The sequence below is a fragment of the Carassius auratus genome, chromosome 11 (genome assembly GCF_003368295.1).
Source record: "Carassius auratus strain Wakin chromosome 11, ASM336829v1, whole genome shotgun sequence".
NCBI classification, from domain to species: Eukaryota; Metazoa; Chordata; class Actinopteri; order Cypriniformes; family Cyprinidae; genus Carassius; species Carassius auratus.
Window position 1 is genome coordinate 4,496,367 of NC_039253.1, and position 22,536 is coordinate 4,518,902.

At 37.3% G+C, this 22,536-nt stretch overlaps 1 protein-coding gene across 1 annotated transcript in view; it reads right to left on the reverse strand.

Annotated features, from left to right (window-relative positions):
- Positions 1-489: 489 nt before the first annotated feature.
- pcdh17 (protocadherin 17) overlaps positions 490-22,536 on the reverse strand; it is a 64,126-nt gene continuing 42,079 nt past the window's right edge. Inside the window, exon 5 of the mRNA XM_026275021.1 lies at positions 490-3,144. Within this exon, the coding sequence (XP_026130806.1) occupies positions 2,444-3,144 (701 nt within the window). The 3' untranslated portion in view covers positions 490-2,443. The remainder of the gene's footprint in view (positions 3,145-22,536) is intronic.

Below are 22,536 nucleotides of genomic sequence, written 5' to 3' on the forward strand. Positions count from 1 at the left end.
CGTTTACGAGGAGTTCTTTTTCATTATATTGCTGTGCCTGGGAATAGTTCAAATCCCAAAGTGCACTGTGTGGGCAGGATACCGTTCTAATAACATAAATATATAGACATATATATTCATATATTCATTGTTTATATTCTCATATTCCATGATATGAACAGAGTGCACAAGGTCATTATGAGTATTATAAGCTGAACTGGATGGATAGATTGTGATACCAATGCTGCTAAAACTGAGCTCCATTTGACATAGAAAATTCAAAAACATTCTAAAAAACTGACGAGCTCCCTCAGTGGGAACCTTTGTGCTGCTGACGCAAAGGTTGTTTCAAAATCTAGGTTTAATTATGCTGACTTTCACCAGATATAAAACACCGAAGAATGCATTAAAACAAGCTTAGTGACCAAAAAAAAAAAAAAAAAAAAAATTGATTCTATAATTATTTAACTTTCAATATTCAAAAATATTGCATATTGATATGCATGTAAAATATTGGTTTGTTCCTCTTGCGTCAAACTTTGAGCTTTAAACTCGAGACTTTTTGGAACAGCGCAAAAAGTCAGAGCGAAAGTTTTTTAAATGTGGCAGGCTTTATGCATTCAGAGAAAGAATAGAGAATATGACAAAATATATCCATGACTTTACAAATTCCTCAGAGGGAACCTCTTTTTGGTCCTTTTTATGCAATGAACAGTATGTTCTTTTTCTGAATTCTTCCAATCCTCTGCAGTACAAATGACAAAGTAGACAGCATCACTAAAAGTTCACAAAGGATTTTCTGCCGCTCTCATCAAATCAAAATAAAGCAATAAGGCTGAGAAGAAGAAGAAGAAGAAAAAAAAAAACACTTCAATGCACCCAAACAATTAGCATTTTTGTAATTAGCTGCCCATAAAACAGTTTTTGTACTGTAAAAAACTACGCAAAGTGTAGTCATGTGTGGCTTTTTTTAGTTTTGTTTCTTGTAGACAAAAACAAGTTGCTTAGCAAGTAGTGAACATGTCATGTAAGAAGTCTTTTCCAACACGTGTTTTAAACAACATAACCTGACGAAACGCACAGCAGCGAGGCGAAGCAGAAAGCGAAAGCGAGAGAGTGAACCAAGAATGAAACCGAATGGAAATTAAACTCATAGAGTTTGACGACTACTAAGGCATCAGTTGCCAAGTACAATATAAGCCCATGTATATTACAACACAACCATATATTAATTTAATAAAATACACAATATAGCTCTTGTACACGTAACAATTTGGCTCAAATGCACAGAAACTGCAGAAAAAATCAATAAAAATATGTTGTTTTGATGTAAACACATTAAATCGGATACATTTTGCACATTAAAATGATGTGTATAAGTGACAATGTGAAGGGACATTTCCTTTTTTAAAATCCTTTTTTGTTGTTGTTGTTAATGTGTGTTTTTCTGAAATTGAAACGGTGTCCTTTGCAGTTCAATAAATATTTTTAACTGCATTTTCATTCTGTGCGCACCCTCTTTTTTCTGAGATTAATGTATTTTTTTTTTTTTTTTTACAAAATGTATAAATATTTTCATTGTTATCTGGACACTATACATAAGTTCATATATTTATATATATTTATCTATATGTATATATAGATATATCTTTTCACAGTTGAGGAAAAATGTCCCTTATATACAAGAGAGTGATTGTTATAACTTAACGTCAGACACGTGGAAAGTCACCTTAAAAGTAGTGAAAAGCTGAAGACAGATGATCACAGAGGACCAATAAGTGAGAGTAACAGGTTCACCGTTCTGGAATGTTCCATGTGTACGTATACATAGGGGGAGGAGGACACAGTTTACACGTGACTAGAAATGACAGGTGAAGAATGGTTACATTTCATAATCAACCCTCCCCACCCGCCCTAAAGATTCATGGCCCCACACACCCCCTCCGAGTTTGTTTATATCATTTGCACTTCTTACGCTGATATTACAAAGCCAATAAAAGTTAAAGAGAGAGTCTCTGTCTTGGTGTGGTCCAACCGTTCCGGGGGTGGCTGATGCACCCCGAACCATTTAGACTTGCGATTGTCAGAACAAACCATTTTTGGCCACCCTTTCTCCTCCAAAAGTCCCTGTAGAAGGGTGGGACGCTCCGTCTGCAGTTCAGTGACAGAAAGACGTCATAAGAAATAGTTTGAAGCTGGTGGGCACTTGAAGAAGAAGAAAAAGCTCACAAGAAGCCAGAAGCAGCAACTTCTGCAACTCTAAAGAAATTCACTTGCCCCCAAAAACACAACACGGCATCCAAGCGGACGTAAGCAAACTGTTCTTTTGCTCCCTATGTTTATTTGTCAAGATCTTCAAGTACATATGTTTTTTTGTCCCCATCTGCATCACACTCTCTCTGAAAGTGTTTCGACTTGGTCCATGTGTCATCCGCTGTAGATTCTTATGCTCGCAAAGTCTGTTTTACTTTCTGATGGGGGTGTTTTCATTTCCCCGACAATCCTGCAGCAGTTTGTCGATGTCTCTGACCACCTGGTCTGCGTCCATGGTGACGCGGCCCATCTCTCCTCCGCCCTGCTCCAAAACACTGTCCATTTCCACCGCTGTCTCCTGGCTGATCCGCGAACGTGCTTCAGCTAGGACTTTGGCTACGGGGTCGGAGGGAGGCAGCGTGGAGTATCCCTGCTCTTTGTTCTGCTTGTTTGGGGAGATGTACTGTCCATCTGGGGGTCCGTAGTGGCTGGTGCTGGGCTTGCCCTCTGCTCCGTCGCCCATCCCTTTGGCCGAAGAGCACGGGGAACCTTTACTGCAGCCTTTGGTAGGGCTACATGAAGCAGACGGAACCTCCTGCAAGAGAGGGCTGAGGGCACGTTTGGTCTTTAGGTAAGGTTTAACATTCGCCACGAGGATGGTGTGGTCTCGACGCTCCTTCCCAAATGTGCAGAAAGTTTTTTTGCCGTTGGGGTTGCACACCGTCTCATAAGTTTCGGTTTCCACTGCAACTGCCTCCATGCCAGCCGGTACGAAGAGGTTGGTGCGGTAGTCCGAGCCCTCGGCTTGGGGAGTTCCTGCTCCTCCAGCCCCTGCGGGAAACTGGGGCATCCAACAACGGTCAGAGTGCCCCAGCACTAGACACTCCTCCGTGCAGTTCAAACAGTCCTCCTCTGAAAAGAGTGAGAAAGAGAGAAAAATATGAATTTGGATGGAAATTCAATTAAGAAATAACACTGTGAAATTCTGGCCAATTTTAAATAATCAAGTGAATTAAAAAGTCATCTCCAACGAACCCAAAGATTATTCATCACAAATGTACAAAGCTGTCATCAGTGCAAAAACAGATCGTCGTAACATAACTATTGAGTTTCCTTCACCACATCACAAATTACTGCAGTTATGAATGTGAGTTTGGAGTCTATATTTAATTTGGTGAAAAAAATAAAATAAATTGTGTTCCAGCAAAATGAACAATCATACAGAACAACTGGTGTAATATGATTCATGAACAAATGACTCATATCTGCTGGTGCTTTTAATGAATCATTCAAAAAGACTCTTCAGAAAAGTTATCATGGTTACCACAAAATATTAAGCAGCTCAACAGTTTACAACCGTGCTGACAATAAAAAATGTTTCTAGAACAGCAAATCTGCATATTATATTGCTTTCTGAGAGATCATGTGACACTGAAGACTAGAGAAATGACTGCTGAAAATCCAGTAAAAAAAAAAAATAATAATAATAATAATAAATAATAAATAAATAAATAAATAAATAAATAAATATGTTAAAAAAGACAAAATTTATTTGACATTGCAACAAATTTGACTCTGATAGCCTCGTGGATAGTGTGCAGACATAAAGTGCAATGACCAGAGTTTGATTCAAGTCTCAAGGTCCTTTGCTGATCCCACTCCCCTCCCCACCCAATGCTTTACTGTCAGCTCTCTACTGTCTTATCCCAATAAAGGCATAAAAAAAAACATAAATATAGCTTAAATTGCTAAATAAATATAGAATATAATATAATTAAATACTTTTTTTTTTCTCCTAAATACTGTAAATCAAATAAATGCATCCTTTGCAAACGTAAGAGACCTCTTTTAAAAACATTAAGATACCTTATAAACCCAAAACTCCTAAATATATACACACACCACAATCAGGCCAATGAGGAAAATGAGAATTATCTGTCTAAATTATTCCATGAACATGATCATCAAAAAGATGGCAAAGAATTACACCATTCTCCGGCTATCATGCTCACGCATTCTATAGTACGGCCTCCTTCTCTACTCGTCCCGCCCTCAGTAAGACAACAACAGCTCAGTTTTGGCAAAAAGTGTGGCGCTACTATCATAAATTTATGTCACTGGGCTTTGAAGCTATCCCAAGGCAGCTCTGCCATATCACAGAGCCAAGTGTCTAGTGTGGCACTGCATGTGTATGTGTGTGTGTGTGTGTGTGTGCGTGTGTGCGCATCTTCCCTCCTTTCATCTCAGCTCAGATGAGACCACATTTTGGATTATTGTGGGGTGTTCTGATGGTGTGTCAAATGGGTCCAGGATTGTGAAGAGGATAAAAAAATAATGCATTTTATAATGGGAAATGAAAGAAAAGGGGGAAAATAAGGGGGAAAATAAAAACATAAAAAATGAAAGTTAAAAAGTGAAAAGGAAAGTGCAGCTGCTGCCCTGTGAATATAAATGCTCAAATAGCTCAGGTAAAGCTGAGACCCAGGTCATGAACACACGAAAACCTCACATGCCGGGACCTGTGCCATCGGTTCAATGTGCGTTTGACAAGAGAAGTGCAGCGATTTGAGCAGAATAAACAAAAGTCTTCCATCCATACTTAATAGTTTGATGATGTCTGTCTTTTGGGAGACAAAAGCATGGAAACACAAACAACCTCATGAATTTATGAGAAGAAACGTTTTCAATAATCTAGCAGTCATCACTCACCCATTTAAGACCCCAAAAAGTGTCTGGGAATAACAGATGATAGCAGAAAATGACTTTAGCGCATATGCTGGAAGAATCTTCAGTTGTGTTACTGATGTTCTGAACTATAATTCCCAACAATATTAATCTATCTTTCACCTCAAACAGTGCATGATCAGATTAGAAACTTTTTTTTTTTTCTCATGAAAACGTTGTTTTGTATCTTATTTTCCTTGATCGTTACTTGTTCTATTTCATGTCACTTCTGTTTTCATTTTTCTTGAAATTAACAATGGTACACAGTAATTCAAAAAGCCTGTTAAAGTTTCAGAACAGTTTGATTTAGAAACTGAACCAGACAGATTTACTAATTTTCCCTCCATGCCATTAACAATGCATATCGAAATACAATCAGGATATTCAACTTGAAGTAACGACTATTCTTTTTTTCTCATTCAGTGAAAGTGAATCAATTCTCTGTGGTAAAGTGTTCATAGCTAAATTGATATCTGTGTTTACTTTCGCAGAAGTATAGCCAATTGGTTTTCTTTCTTCATGCAATGTGCAAGACTCAGCGTGTATAAATGATGACCACTTGACCTTATTTTCATCATTAATCATATTTTAAATTGCTCTTTCAGATTTTTCTCTGCTAAAGGCCAAGCCATGTCATGAAAAATGATCCTCTGGAACTCGGCTCCCGAATCCCTATTGTTCCAGATTTCACTGTGTGTGTCTGGCCAACAAAAGCCTATCCCTGGGGTTCCCTACAAGTTTGTTTCTGGTCTGTGGGGTTTCTGCTAACCTTGAAAAAGTTTTCAAACTCCCTACCCATTCTCAATGGTAACGGTACACTGCACCTGCGTCTCCTGAGGTCAAAATATGTCTTTTCAGCACACATACATACATACGGACATCTGTGGTGCATCTGTGGACCGAGCAGAGGGAAAGCCAGTTCTGTATCGGGCCTAAGGCTGAACCTAGGGGGACTCCTAGGGTTTTGTGCCATGTATGAAGACTGTTTGCGTATTTAGAGGTTCAGCAGGCTGGTACGTCCTCAGGGACACTTCATACAAGCGTGTGAGAGGACAGGAGTAAGTACCATATAAGAGGGGAGATAGAGAGCTTGACATTTAGCATGTGTTGTGCGAGAGAAAGACAAGGGCTAGTCCTCAGTGGCACAAACTAGAATGTGTGACAAGGTGAGGAAGAACATGCCGTCCACTTTAAATAATGAGATCTCCCATGCACACACACACACAAACAGTGTCCTCTTCAGATCTGCATGGGCTTTGAATCTGAGCTGCTTTGCTAGATTTTGCAGATGTTTATCTTCCCTAAACATAAATAAGTGTGGGTATGAATGCTAAACAGTTTCTCTGTGTGAGTGGGAATATATTTGTTTCACACTTTCATATAGTATTTCACATATCATATCATATTTTTTTAATTAATTATTTTACAATAAGAAATTTGTTTTGTTTTTTTAAATCGTATTAAATTATTTTTGACAGTGTCATGTGACACTGAAGACCGAAGTAATGGCTGCTGAAAATTAAGCTTTACTATCACAAATTTGATGAATAAATGAAGCCTTGGAGAGCATAAGAGATATATAAAAAGAAAAATTACCGACCCAAAAACCTTCCGGGTGAAAAAAGAAAAAAACAGAAATGCATTGCTAAGCTTCTAAAACAAATCAGTCTTGCTTTCTCCAGTATGTTCAGAACTGACTGCTTGTTCAATGGAGGCACAATAAAGCATAAATAATCCACACTGACACATCTCCATGCAGGCAGTGAGGAGGAACCAATCCTTCAATAGATTATTCATGCCTGGGCGGAACAGGTGACCTTGAGACTTGGCAGGGTCGCCATGACTAACAATAAGACATGTGACACTGGCTGAGGCCACTAATTCGTCGCCAGATCCAAAGCAGGAGGCACGGTATGAATTATTGCCACCCCCAACCCTCCTCATGTACAGTCAGTACACAAGATTACAAGCTGTTTTGGGGACACTTCATTATAATTGCATTGTGTGACATCCCTGTGTTTTCTTGATGGTCCAAACACAGATCTATATATCGAATGGATCATTGTGAGCTGTGGGCTGCTCATTGGCCCCTCTGCAGGAATGTCAAACCAACTGCCCAATTATTATCACAAGAAGCACTCGCTCGGCTCTGTGCACCATTTACTGGAATTCGCAGACTTCAGTTTCTGAGTGTGAGGCTTCTGCTAGCACAGCGCTTGTCCCACTCATCAAGCTAATGATGTGTGTATGACAAATCTCATTTTACTTTGCACACAAAGTCCCAAAGGCATAGCATCAACTTGAGATGACGCCATATTTATATGACAGTCCTAACAGAAGGTCACTTCATAATATATTCACTACTTCATGATTTGTTCTATGCTGATTCTGGAAAAATGACAGTTGAGATGTCTTATATTGTGAATATTGTCACACCTGAAAGGGTTGTACGGGTAGGTATTGCATGGCTTGCTTAACAATGGCTTTATATTATAACTATATTAGCACAACCTCTGATATCCTAATTATGTTTCAATTATAATCTTACAATGAAATTCATACTTTTAGCAACAGTGCTTGTAGAGGTTAATTTGTATAAAAAATATATCTTATAATGAGGTCAGGCAAAATATTGCAAAAATAACATACAATCTGCAATCAACAATATACACATATTCATCATCATGATTCATTTTTCATGTATTTCATTTAAAAATACAACTGAATTGTGTCATACAATTATACATTTTTAATAAATGGCATAAACTATATATTTTATTTTTATAATAGATGGTATGTTAAAAATTCTTATGATTTATGTTAAAATATAAATTATATTATATTTTACAGTCTACAATCAACAAATTATCCCATATGTATGACATCATAATTCAGAACACATTACAAACTGAATTGTCATACAATTACTGTAAAAATATATTTTATTTTAATGGAATAAAATAATAAAATAAAATATATGTTACAATCTGCAATCAACAAATATACAAATAGACATCACTATAATTCAGTTTGAAATATACTGCATTTTAAGAAATACATTACAAACAAAATTTTGTGATACATTTAAAAATATAGAATAAATTATATACAAAAAAAAAAAATTGTCTTATGACCAGGTTGTTATTTTTTATATGGAATAAATTATTTTTTCAATTATAATTCTTTTTTTATACATTGTATTTATTACAAACTGATTTTTTTGAATGATTCCATGCATGTGTGTGCATAATTGCTGACTGCCGTCTTATTTGGATCAAGTCAATCATTTACAGTCGATTAAATGCACAAAATCTTGCCATCAAAACTTTGTGATGGACTATATAAATTGGAACTGGAATCCCACAATCTAACACTGAGCACGGTCTCAGCAGTCTGATAAGCCAACTGCGAGAGCCGACATAATTAACATAGTCCTCATCTTCACCCTCATTTGATTTTTGCCCAGAGAAACTTCCCTCTGAGCCTGGTAGGTGAGAGAAAGAGTGAAAATACAGGAGAATCCAGACAACTTAAAGGGTTTGAAGCCGTTTAACAAACACCTCACACTCTCAATTAAGAAGGAAGCTTTCAAATGCCAGGGTCTCTTTCTTTCCTTACTCCATCTCTCCAAAGAATTCGGGTGGCTGGGTGCTTTATTTGATTCTCCTGCTGGGAAGCAGAATGAGGTAGACAGAAAGAGAGACAGATAGTATATTCTGACTCAGTGCATAAAGGCCTCCTGCCAAATCTTTTATTAGCATCTCGTTTTTCAGTCCCGTCATTACGTTTATCTGTGCTCATTCGCCAGTGACCCCTCCCGATCTAAGGCCTGCACTACCAGCTTCCTTTCGTTTGTCCACGCTGAGTATTTCAGCCCACATCAGTTTCCTCACCTCCCTACTTCTCTCCCTCTCTCAATCTGCTGTACACCACCAGCGGGCGCAAATAGGAGATGACTATCCAAAACATCAATCATAAATCTGCCCTTATGTCATGATCAAGAAACAAAACATCATGAGGCCATAAAGGAGTAAAAAATAAATAAATAAATAAATAAATAAATAAAAAATTCTTCATTGAATGATGTTATGTTGATGTTAGGTTGTATAAATAAGAAAGCGTATTCTGCATGAAATTATGAGTTCAATCCCGCTGATTAAAAACTTGCTATCAAATCCTCACTCTACTGAATTGACTCAGTGTATTTTGCCCCGCCCCCAAAACATGATTCGACTTTTAGTTGAATATCAGCAAGGTTAAAAAATTCTGATTCGATTATGAAAAAAAAAAAAAAAAAAATTATATATATATATATATATATATATATATATTACTTACATAAATTAACTATAGTGTCCTGTACCCACTAGTAAAAAAAACAAAGTAAACAAAAAAAAAACATGTCCAATTATATATATATATATATATATATATATATATATATATATATATATATATATATATATATATGTGTGTGTGTGTGTGTGTGTGTGTGTGTGTGTGTGTGTGTGTGTGTGTGTGTGTGTGTGTGTGTATAATTTTTGGTTTGATTGTATGAATATGAAATGAATGTTACATTAAATATCAAACCTGATGTTAGCAGCTAGTACTGCATGTTCGCATTCATGTGGACTGTGTGCACTGGCCTTACATCTGAAAAGGTGTGACACTGGGGGTGATGTGGAGTGAGGGTACATGAGAGGGCACAATCGCAGTGGGGTGGGGATTGTGAACACAGGCTTTGTGTAGAAAGTGTAATACTGCTGCGCAGCGTGAGCAGAAGAGCATCAGAGCGCTCGCACTTGTGCCCTGGCAGACTGGGGCGCAGTTGGTAGGGGATGAACGCATGTGTGAGTGTGTGTAGTCGGCCTCGTACCTTGAAGGCTCACAGGGCAGCTGGAACAGGCCTCAAGGCGTTTGTGACAGGCTGCTGCCGCACCTGTCTGCATGTTTGAGCGGTTGGAATATATCAGTGAAGATCTCTCAGGTTTAAACCACAGCTAAGTACTGTTAAAAATTAGGGTTCTTTATAGAGCAATTTGGAATAGACGACACAGTTATGTCACTTGCAGCTGCGGGCACATTGTGGTGGCAGAAAAACACTGGTAACAACTGGAGGGATATGGGTACAATCCATGCAATAAGAGAAAACATATATTGTTTTGGCTCTTTGATGTTAGAATCAGAATGAAAATAATTTTTATAGAATACTGTCACCAACGACACCATCTGAAGCTAAACGGAGACGTTTACCAATATTTCATTAACCAACAGCAGCTTTTAAATTTGGGTGGTGAGCAGAGCATTTGAAATCGCGTGCAAAACACAAAACTGATGTGAGCTGCTCTGGTGGAAAAGCTTCATGACTGTTTGCAAACACCGAATTGGTCTATTGGCATCTTTGGTACCATGGAGAATCTTTAGCATCCATGAAATCTTTTCACTGCGCAAAAGATTCTTTATAGTTAAAAAGGTTCTCTTTTGTTCCTGATTCGTAAGACATTTTTCACACTAAAGGCTGGATTACACTGCACGACTTTTAAAATCTGAACAGATCAAACACTAGGCATCATAAACTTTCTAACTTCATAAATAGATACAGAGGAAAAACTGGGAATCATACACTAAATGACTGAGGATCACACACTAACAGACACAAACATGCTCCTCAGAGCTAGGATACACATGACAAATGAAAACAATTTGTGTTCCAAAATTGTTTCGAAATGTCTAATATCCTCAGACTGGATGAGATCACAGTCTGCAGCTAAACAACTGGGGTTTGTGACCATCATACACTATGGGTTTTGAATTAAATCTGTCAATTCAAATCTGCAGACTGGCTCTGAATTTCAGTAATTTGTGTCAACTTGTACAGACTGTTAATTGGGACAAAATCTGGGAAAGTCAGCAAAAATCTTTCTGCTGGTCAAATCAGCAAAAGTCACATGACTAACATTAGGTCCTCACTGCCACACCTCATTTTAGTTCCGAGTTGATCTCGAACCCGGGTCTCTGGCGTGGGAGGTGGACGCACTTACAAAGATGCTAAATGACTGAAGCCACTACGGTCACTACCATCTCTTGAGGTTTAGGGGGGGTGAGCGTAACTGAGGGCAGCGGTGGAGACCCAGGTTCGAGACCCACTCGGGGCAAGAACAAGGTTTGGCAAATTATCCCCTCCCAAATTATCCCGGGATCAAAGCATTCTTTATAAAGAACTGTGGTGAAACAGCATCTACTGTATGTAAACTCTTACACATAAAGTGAGGGGTTACAGTGGCAAATACCGATGGACTCTGGGGAGGCTCATCGACAAGCCTCCCGAAAATGACTAGGGAACACGAAGATGCTTTAACTAAGCCAAGGACAAAGTCTTTTGATCAAACGCTCCTTTTTCATTATGTATTCTCAGCTGAGCAGCAGGCAGCTAATTCCTGGTTAAATTGCTCTAAGCTGAGGCCTCAGGATAGGTCACCTCCGGAGTAGACGGCGAAGGAGATGACTCCAAACAAACACACAAAGCTGAATCAATGGCCATTCACACGCAGGACCTCCTTGAAGACGGAAGTTGGCAGAACAAGACAAAAGTGCAAGACATAGAATGGTTGCTGAGGGGAGGAGAGAGGTTAGCGAGAGATGTTTTTCTCCTTGCGCAGCAGGGGCTCAGTGCAGGGCTTACGGGTTTTAGCGCTCACCTGCAGGGGAAAGATCTGTTGGCCTTTCAAAGAGAATGCGCTAACCTTCACAACACACACATGAAAGGGACTTTGGGGGTGGAGGGCTATGGTTACTTTTATGGATCGCTGGATGTCGCGTTTCAACAAAGCATGCTCTCTTGGGTGAGTACGTACTCTTCTGTGTGGGTACGAATGTGCTGAAATTAGCTCCATTATGTGCTGTGTAGTTCGGTGTGCCTTTGTGCCGTCCCGAGTGTGTTTATATGTTTGTCTGGCTGGCGAATAGTTTCTAGAAAAAAAGCATCCCAGATAATTAAATTCATCTGCATCATCAGGATCTTCAACAGCAAAAGAGGACTTCAGCATCTCAGCATCTTTGATCTCAGTGATCATACTCACGCTCAGATCTGTCCTCTTCACTCTAGACTTACTAGTTTACACATACTTCAAAAGATTGAACTCACATTACAAAATCTGCTCAAGCATATTCTCCTGGCAATGTTTGCATTAATGCACCATTATGCATCTATAAAATACAGAAATAACTTAATACAATTCATAAAATGTGTTTCATAATGTTTCATAATGTTTCATATATATATATATATATATATATATATATATATATATATATATATATATATATATATATATATATATATATATATATATATATATATATATATATAATACTATTCATAATAATAATAATAAACACACATAACAATTTAAATATTTAAAATGTAAAATATTATTGGTATTGCTTATTTTATTAATTTATTGTTTCAAGATTTACATTCAATTCTTTATAGATTTTTTAATATGTATATAAATAAAAAAATGAAAACTAAATTAAACAATATATATGCAAATAACATGAATTTTTTGGCATTCATTATATATATATATATATATATATATATATATATATATATATATATATATATATATATATATATATATTATAATAAGTTAATATTAACAGTTAAATAGTAATATGGTGAATTCATCCAAATAAATATACAGCCTGCTTGTAAAATAAACTGTAGAAAAGTCTTAATGGAAGTCTTAATGGTACTCTCAATATTTGTGTATAGGCAGCTGAATGGAAACTAGAGAGGAGGGAAGGTTCACACAAAGCTCCAGTTGCACCACACAGGCGACACAAGGGCAGAAAATTATTTTTGATGAAGTTTACCTGAAAAAGACTTTAGGAATAAAAAATGAAAGAGGATAAAACAGGAAAAGATTTCTACCCATTGACATACACACACTGTGGTATGTCTTTCATGTGCGCTGTAAATATTCAAGAGCTGCCATGACTGGGGCGAGACACAGGTGCAGCTCCTCACCTGTTTGTGCATTCAGAAAAAAATCAGCCCATTACAGGGCTGCGTGAAAGAAGAGAAAATGATGGAAAAGGCAAAATGAAGTTCGCTGTGCCGTTTATGCTTTTGTAATTAGGAACGGAGGAAGTCGCGCTCATGCAGGGTGACGTTTTTGTAATATCTTTCTAGTGAACACGGCAGTTGACATTCAAGTTCTCCTGTGGTCTTTGTGCCATGATCGCCCACAGCGGCAGCCAAAGTTCATTCTTGGAAAAGCTTGAAATGAATCCGCTGCGGGATTCCACAGGTGGGAAAGAACTGGATAACAGGTGCACACACACACACACACACACACACACACACACACACACACACACACACCTACTGTGAATCAAGTCCCACTTGCTTCTATAATAACTGGATAATTACGCTAACAAACACACAGAACACCTTTTTCGTTAATCGTATTAATTTGTTTTAATTTCACCCAAATGTAATTTATACAGTATTGTTTTCCCTCTTTTCTCTATTTTTTCCATCTCTGTGTACATTTGTATTTAAGTTTTTTTACAATTCTAAACAAATGTGGAGCCTGGAAAGCATTGACTTACTGTATCTAATTAATAAAGCAACCCACCAGTTTTTCAGTGATGAAAAATATAACGTGTGAAAAAAGGGGACTGCTCCTCACTCGACAGTTAATACATTTTCGGAACATTCTTATTAGTATTGACTAAGGAAAGTCTAAATATAAATCTAGCTGTTAACATTTCCTTATTATCTCACATAATTACATATATCAACCAAACCTGACAAACAGCATATAAACAAGTATTTCCATCATTCAAAAGCCAACAAAACCAAACAGCTGCCTTGCATGGGTCTAAATCAATCTGATCTGACCGGAATAGTGACTTGCAGTAAGCAACTCTCTTTCTAAATCACTTCCTGTAATGTAAATGTCACTCTCGGTCTATGCGCCTTCCTTTCTCTGCTGTTTTCCCACAATTGGATTTAATACTTTTCCACGTGTCATCACTTTGTCACCGTGATGGTTCCCCGGAGTCCCATGCGGAGGAAGAGGATTATACGTCTGTCAATTATCTCCTTTTCTCCAAGATGCAGGAGGATTGCGGTAGCACGGTAAGCTAACTAAACACACACGCTCAATGATGTCCAATCACTCATTACTAGACACAGCAGGCGTTATCTGTACTCGTGTGTACAACTTCACAGTAATGGAGATGGCTTTCACCCTATTAAGTGTCGGAATGGGAGGAAAGGATGCAGGCAAGACGAAAAAGAGAGAGGAGAAACAGCAAAAATAAACTCAGAGAGATAAAGTGTGACCTTTTAATGAAGACAAGCGGACAATAGACAGAAAGATGGAGGAGGAAGATAAAGAAAGGGAATAAATGAAAAGAAGAAACACAGACAAAGGGTCAACAACAGACCGAAAGTGTCTTTAATCCATCTCTCTTATCTGGATGAGTGTGCGCGTGAGAAAAACATTTCACTCTATAGCAGTATTAGAGTTTCAATCAAGTATTTGATGAACGTAATCATTGCGGTAATTGATCCATTGAAGCCGGCCCTCTCAGTGTGAACATTGAGGGTCATGCGGAGAAAGCTATTGAATCTCATGAGTGGCTTTCAGTGGGACAGGAAGAGAGCACAGCCAGATCCTTCTCTATTCACACAGCTTGACACACAGCTGTTCCAGTCCTTTAATTTTGCGTTGGCTTCCTTGCCCCCCTTATAATCTGGCTCTCTATTGCGCCGTCCACTCGTTTCGTCCTCATTCTAATTCACAAATTGAGACATTGCAGTTGAGAGAGCGGCTGAGATTATGAATTTAGGGGGCTGTCAATTTAATTTCGTGTGATTAGTTACAAAAAAAAAGAAAAAAAAGAAATTAAATCTGCAATAAAATTGAATGCTATTAATTATGCCTCCTGACCCTGCAAATGCTGTAATAAGGGATTTCCTACCATCAAAGCAACTCATGCTTGAAGTGACACTTCATGTTTTGCGAATCCGCAGTCAGTGCTTAGTTGAAGAGTTGATACTAAACATGGTGTCTTAAAATGTGAGAGTACAGAAATCAACATAACTGCTAAAGCCACAAATTTTGATTTCAAATTAATGCTTTCGGAAGGTGGAAAATACTGATGTATGTAAAACAAATTGCTATTAATTTGACGAATTAACTGGCATGGGATGTAATTAATTTGATAAAATTTTGCTAATCGATTGACAGTCCTAATTTAAACATTTCTAAAAAGAATAAATAAATACACTTAAAGGGCATATTTTGTTATTCTTGGTATTTCTGTGATCAAAGCAACTGTGGCCAGTGTTGCAATGGCTGTGCAACAGCTGCAGGGCCCCCACCGTAAGCAAGCCTGCCACTGACGGAAGGGCCAATCTCTGACACCAGGGGTGCGCACACACACACACACACACACACACACACACACACACACACACACACACACACACACACACAAACACACACACACACACACACACACACACACTGTGCAAAGCCATGCAGCTCAAAGAAGAGCTACAATATGTGACATATGAAGACAGCAAATTTCCAGGGACTGAGCGTCTAGGAATCCTACAGAATGCACAACAGTTCAGGTTCAATAGAGGACCTGACCACTTGAAATGCTTTCCAAGAATGTACTTTAAAAGAATTACCATGGTAACCAATAGGTTTTGCAAAAATACCGTAGTTATTGTAATACTGTTGAAAAGTTTGGTGTCAGTGAGAATGTTTAACGTTATTTTGTGCTTATAAAAGAAAAAAAGTATATATATATATATATATATATATATATATATATATATATATATATATATATATATATATATATATATATATATATTGTGTAGTGTATATATATATGTATATAGTGTAGTGTCAGTTTTCATACCTAAACTGGAGTTAACAAGGAAATAATAAACATGCTTTACTGAATGGCAACAACCTTAAAACGCAAAAAAAAAACAAGAAAAGCGTGACTAAAGTAAGAGATAAGAGGATGGTCTCTCTGTTTAAAGTATTAAACGTATGAATCTTGGTGCTAACCTGGTTACAGAGCTAACGAACATACTTTGACCGCATTTCTGTCCAGCTCTTATCCTGTATCTTCTGCTTCCATATCCTGCCACACTACTTAGCTTAGCATGCTAGCATATTTCCATTTCATGTTATTAAATTAGCATTGACCTTGCCTTCTCCGGCAGGCACAGCATTGTGCCGTCTAGAGCCTTACCGCTTCTGTAGCCTTCATAAAAATACATATTTACTCGCTGCTTCATAAATTTTATCAAATTACAAAGAGATGTTTGACTGAAATCCAATAAGAGACGCTTAGCCTTCGTGTTGTTGAGGGACACCCATTTGGAGATCTCACTTTAATATCAGATTTCAGCTGTTTTTAGCTGCTAATTTATTTATTTTTCCACATTTGCAGGTTGGTAATTTATAATGCCGTTTATGAAGAATACAATTGTAAGCATTATGAACTATGGACTTTATTGACTCCCTCAATGAGAGTAAAATGATATCAACAAATTATTTTTCTTGTTTTCAGCGTTTAGATGGGTGGAAGAGACAGAAAAAAAAAAAATCCCATCTCTGATTCAGTGTGGCGCTTTAAGATTAAGTTCAAAGATTAGTGGGTTTAAACAAAGCTAAGAAAAGGATTATATATGCTCAACAATGTTAAAACACCAATCTGAGATTTCACCAAAACACCTGGCTTGTAAACAACCTCATAATACATGTACATGCCACACCGACAACCAAACAACGCATTGCTGAAGCCACTAAGCAACTATTAGTATTTAAAAGCACAATCACTGTAGTAACAGAAGAGGAAGTGACACGTTCCTGAAATCCACAGCTGATGACAGACTGTGGTCATTGTAAAAGCGGTTCACTGGGATTAGATATGCTCCACGGGCTTCTCTGTTCTGAATTACAGATTAGATTTATGAGATTCCTCATGTTTTCTATGGAATTGGAGAAAAGTGGAGCGGAGTTTCCTTGGAAAAATCATGTATTCTCATCTGAAACTACAAAAAAGTTGGATTTAAATCAGAACAGCTTTTGATCTGTATATCAATGAAAAAGTCACATGTGGGTGGTTGTTATATTAAAATTCTGTCATCATTTACTGACATTCATGTTAGAGTTGGTCCAATATTCGATACCACTGTCCATTGCCAATGGCTAATAGACATCACAATGTTGCGCCGCCATCGTGATACACCCCCTTTCGAATGCACAATTGCTTTTTAGTTTCACTCTCACTTTCGAGATTCGCATACTTTGTTTATACTATGGAGCGGCAGTACTTACCACACATTTTATATGATTATATGTTCATCAGTGGTACTGAGGATCTGCAAATCATTCATAATTGTCCCCAGTCATCTCTCCTTACACCATGTCTACACCGGACACAAAAGTTGCCGTGTAGCGGCAGGACAAAGGGACCGTTGAACATCATTTGAAATTTGTGTCAGACTGTGTCAGACTGTTCATTATATATATATATATATATATATATATTTATTTATTTATAATATATATATATATATTATATATATATAATGATTCTCTATTATACATCAGTGGCTCTATAGTATTTTATTGCGCCGTGTTGCTCTCATCTGGTGTAGACAGTTTTAGGAATCGTTAGTTGTTTTCCCCTATAAGAATTCACGCTTTGGGAACACCTCACGCACGCCGATGTCGTCGTCCATCACAATGTTTTACTGTAGACGTCATCTGATGCCAAATTTGAAGACATCGCCCAACCCTAATTCATGTAATTTTAAAAGTTTCCTCTGTGGAATACACTTTCTGCTTAAGCAATAAAATTTTGGTCACAGTCTGAGAGAGGTCATAAACGTATTTGCGCTTGCTGAGCTGAAGCTAATTTAAACGAATGTGTCCCTCTCCACCACTGGAGTGTGAGGTTTACAGTGAATTCAAATGAACAAAAAAACATCACTGATTTGGAGCAGGATTTAAGTTCTTTAAAAGCAACAAAGCCTGAGGTGAAATCACAATGAGGTGGTCTGTTTGAGCATGACTATCTCTCTTTCCTCAGTGTAGGCCCAGGTGCTCACTTTTCAGAGCCCAACAGCAGAAAATATCCCCCGACGGCGACCATTGCACTTCGATTACTGGTCAGTGAACAATGAAGAATGTTCTAGAAACACTTGTCATGTTGATGTAGCAGCTGCACGCCCAACGTGCTTTCGAGAGGCGATGGGGTGAGGCGATTGCGAGCGGCTGGTGGGAAACCGAAGCTCGGAGGCAAATACTCAGACAGGCAGCTCACGATCTGTGCAAAACCGATTTTTGGAGGCAGGACTGTAATTGGCAGAAGCGATAACGAAGCATGAACTGAACGCTTGTTTCATTCTGCTTTAACTGGTTGAAACCGGTTTACAGAACATGCAATTTCACAAACTCATTTGGTCAATAAAGCAATACACCACGAGTGGGCAAAATTTGGCACAATGAACCACAATGAAAGTTAAACAAATCTCATTTTACACAATAAATATTATCTATAATGACTTTTCCATCAGATTTGAAAAGTACAAATCTGCACTTTTTATTACAAGTATATAAAATGCTTCTCAAAGCATGTTTAGATATTTTTACTGGTAAAGAAGACAAAAAAAAAAAAAAAAAAAACATTGAGCAAGAAATTATTTTTATTATTTTTACTTTATTTTTTTTGCACTGCATTCTAGCCAGGACATAATAATTGTTAACACTGTATCTGTCCAAATATAACATGGAATTTTGGTTTTACCTTTTGAGTTCTTATTCAAATGCCATTAGCAGTTGCTTAGCTACAAAAACAGTGTTTTCTGTGTGTCTCGTGCCCTCCCTTCCTCTTTAACAACATCCTCATCTAAAGAAGCATCATCATAATCTCCAGACTATTGAGATTACTGAAGGGGTCACTCCTGTATCCAGCCTGGGCTAAGCATGTAAGGGTGAAGGAGAAGATCAGTGGGCCTGTGATCTCCAGATTTGCACTTTTTAATCAAGGCAGATTTTGAACACCTTCAGCCCAGATGGCAGGACAGATTTTTACAGACTACAGGCACAAGCCTGCATGCGACTGTGAATCTATAACGCCAAAATAACCGCCTTACGAAACACATTCACACACACCACCCGATATAGCCACGGACATAATGAGAACCATGGGATGTAAAGAGATAGAAAATTTCAATAATTGATCCTCCATGCACGACTCTCTCTCTCTCTCTCTCTCTCTCTCTCTCTGATCGCTGTTAATTGCTAATGGTATTTACAGTTGATGCCATGACCAAAGCGGTTCATCACTTAAAAGCACTGATCCTCTAGAACCACACCCTAGATAATAAGATAAAAGGGAATCTAGAGGCACATTTTCTTGGGGAAAAAAATAAATAAATAAAAAAGACTGTGCCTCTTCAACACCAATTTTTTTTTCAATAAAAATAATAATAATAAAAAATAAATAAACATTAATGATTTTTTTTTTTCCCCAAGATGTGAACAAAAAGATAATTGGATTACATTTTACAATAATGTTTTCTACTTGTTTAGTTTAAAGTTTTATTCATGTTTAATTCAATTTACTAGCAATTGTACTACCAATTTCTCAGTGTAGGTTATATTCTGTTGATAAGATATACACACATAGATAGATAGATAGATAGATAGATAGATAGATAGATAGATAGATAGATAGATAGATAGATAGATAGATAGATAGATAGATAGATAGATAGATAGATAGATAGAACCAAATGTTGACAAGGTAACACATTTGAACATCATACTGCACACCAAGAACAACATCCCTTCACTCCCTGACATCCTGTTGTCTTGGGTGATACTTCCTCCCTGCTCTGTGTTATGATAGTCACTGGATAAAGATGAGTGTGTGTAGTGAGACAATAGCTTCCCAATTAAAAAAGCTCTTCAACTGCGATTCCTCAAGGTGCTGCCATGTGACAGTTTAATTAACAAACCCTCTTATCTTAATTCAGCAGGTTCAACAAAAAGTCCGAAAAATGCAGGTTATCAAGGAAAAACTCTCAACATTTACAAAAATGATCACAGACACATTGACACACTATATACTCTATATATCATGTAGTATCAGAAAGGCCTGTGTTGGTGTTTGCACATTTGAGTAACTGTCACTCTCTGCTAATGAAAAAAAAAAAAAAAGCTTGTTAAAGAATTACAAGAACAGTGGAGATATATTAAATAATGTAGTAATTATGAGCAACAGGGTGAAACAAGAAGACAATAATGTTTCTTTAAAGTCAAATGAATCAAAACGCACAACCATTTTTTATCAGTAAAGCGACACATTTTGTGTATGGTGTATGGTTTTATGTAAAATAATTACATTTAAAATAAAATAAAAATGTTATTGATTTTATTACTTTTAAGTGTACACTTATTTAAAAGGCATTATAATAATATAAAATTTATAATAAAATACAAGGTATTCAGAAAGTCTGATTATATTTCTGATTTCATATAGACTTTAACATCACTGTATAGGTACCATAAAGCAGAATGATTAACATCACAGTAAGTACCGTGGTAGAAGATACAGAAGTGATCCGTCGAATTACCATAAAGCACACAGACTCATTTACTCAGCAGCTTGTCTTTTGATTATTATTTGAACTGTAGGTGGCTTATAGCTCTCGGGAAACAACAGATCTGTACTTAAGCTGGCCTCTCCATCCTCTTTCAGTCCCTTTATCTCTGTCTATCCTCCATCTCAAAATAGTATGAGAGTAGACAGGAGATAAAAGAGACAGAAGGATGAAGTGGGCTGGGGACATGACCCGAGTTAGACTCCCACACATAAAAGTGCATCAAATATACAAAATATGCAAATATTAGTATAATCTGGTTTTACTTTTTTTATTTCTACAGGTAATGATAGTGAGAAGTTGGGGAACTGGATCAGAAAACTCCCAAGTCGGTTTCAGATAATGTCAGTGTTATTTTAATATTAGGATTATTAATTTAGTGTTATAACATTTATTAATATTTTGAATTAACTTCATTTTAATTTTAGTTTTGTACATTTTGTCATGTGCTTTTAGAATTTCTAGAATTTTAGTTTTAGTCTTTTTTCATTTTCTATTTAATTTTTTTTTATTTTAGCCAGTTCAGTAAATAAATGTGTCTTCGTTTGAGTATGAGAATTATCATAGTCTTATGATATGATTATGAATAATTATATTTTACTTCATTTCAATTCACAAAAAATAAAATAAATAAAAATAAAAATAAAAACAATCATATTTTTAGTTTTATTTAACAATAAAGTCGCTGGTTAGAGCACCATGGCACATTGTAACTAAATTCCAACTGGTATTCCATAGCTCCGATCTCCTTTATTGTTTATTTTATTCCTTTCCCCCTCTTCTTATCACAACAGACCCCCAGAAAGTAGTCAGAAAGCCACCATAAATATAACTAAATGCAATAGAGCAGAAAAAGGCAGAAAACACTGGTTTTGAGCATTTCAAACCCACCAAACTTAGACAAAATATTTCCCATCAGGGAGAAAAACCTATACATACAAGAACACCGCGATAAGCCCGACGGGTGCAGACAGCTTTCATGTGCATCTCTCTCAAATCCCTTCACAAGTGTGAATGTAAGGAGGCCTCCCACAGAGAGGTCGCACTTGAGTCGCTTAAACACAGCTTGAAGATTAAGGGGAGAAGATGTCGCTTAGAGAGCAGAACCTTGAGAATCTTCCATAGCTGTCAGAACGGGAAGTCATCATTTATAGAACAGGCTAGGCAGACAAAAGCAAGAGTAAGAGCATGGAACAATGTTGAATTATGCAAGTCTCCTGTGTCTTGTTCATTGCCCAAAAATAAAAAATAATTGACTCATCCTCATGTCGTTCCAAACCTGTTTTTGAACTATTTAATAATTATAATAATATTGCTAATATGTTGACTAAGAAAAGGAGTTTGGAACACACCACATTGTGTTTTCTTTTGCATATCCTTTTAAAAATGGCATTACTACACGAGCACACTCGAAACGTTTGCTCAAGACAGAGCACAGATGGGAAGAAGTGGCAGACAGCCAGGAAGTTTGGACGCATCATCATAATCTCCTCCTGGGGCACCATCGGTATGGCGATGCTGGACAACATGTTTTCCCCACAGAGTTTGAGAGGCGGAGACAGACACACGCAAGTTTAAATTTACACAGAGGTACAGATTTATTCAAGCACGTACACATAGCGTACAAGCTAAAGTAGAGAAGTGTGCCAAAGATGGGTCAGGAGGCCTTCTTTAGGCCTGAAGGCTGCATAGCTCTTCTGCCCGGCTGTACCCACTCAACACATTACACCGCAGCACGCCTCATTAAACTAAACACTCCTATATGAGACCAGGGTCACGTTAAACCTCCACTAATGGAGAAACAATGGCCAACAAATGGTTTAATGCCAACAAGTTCCCCTTAAAGTTGGCAAAGAGCA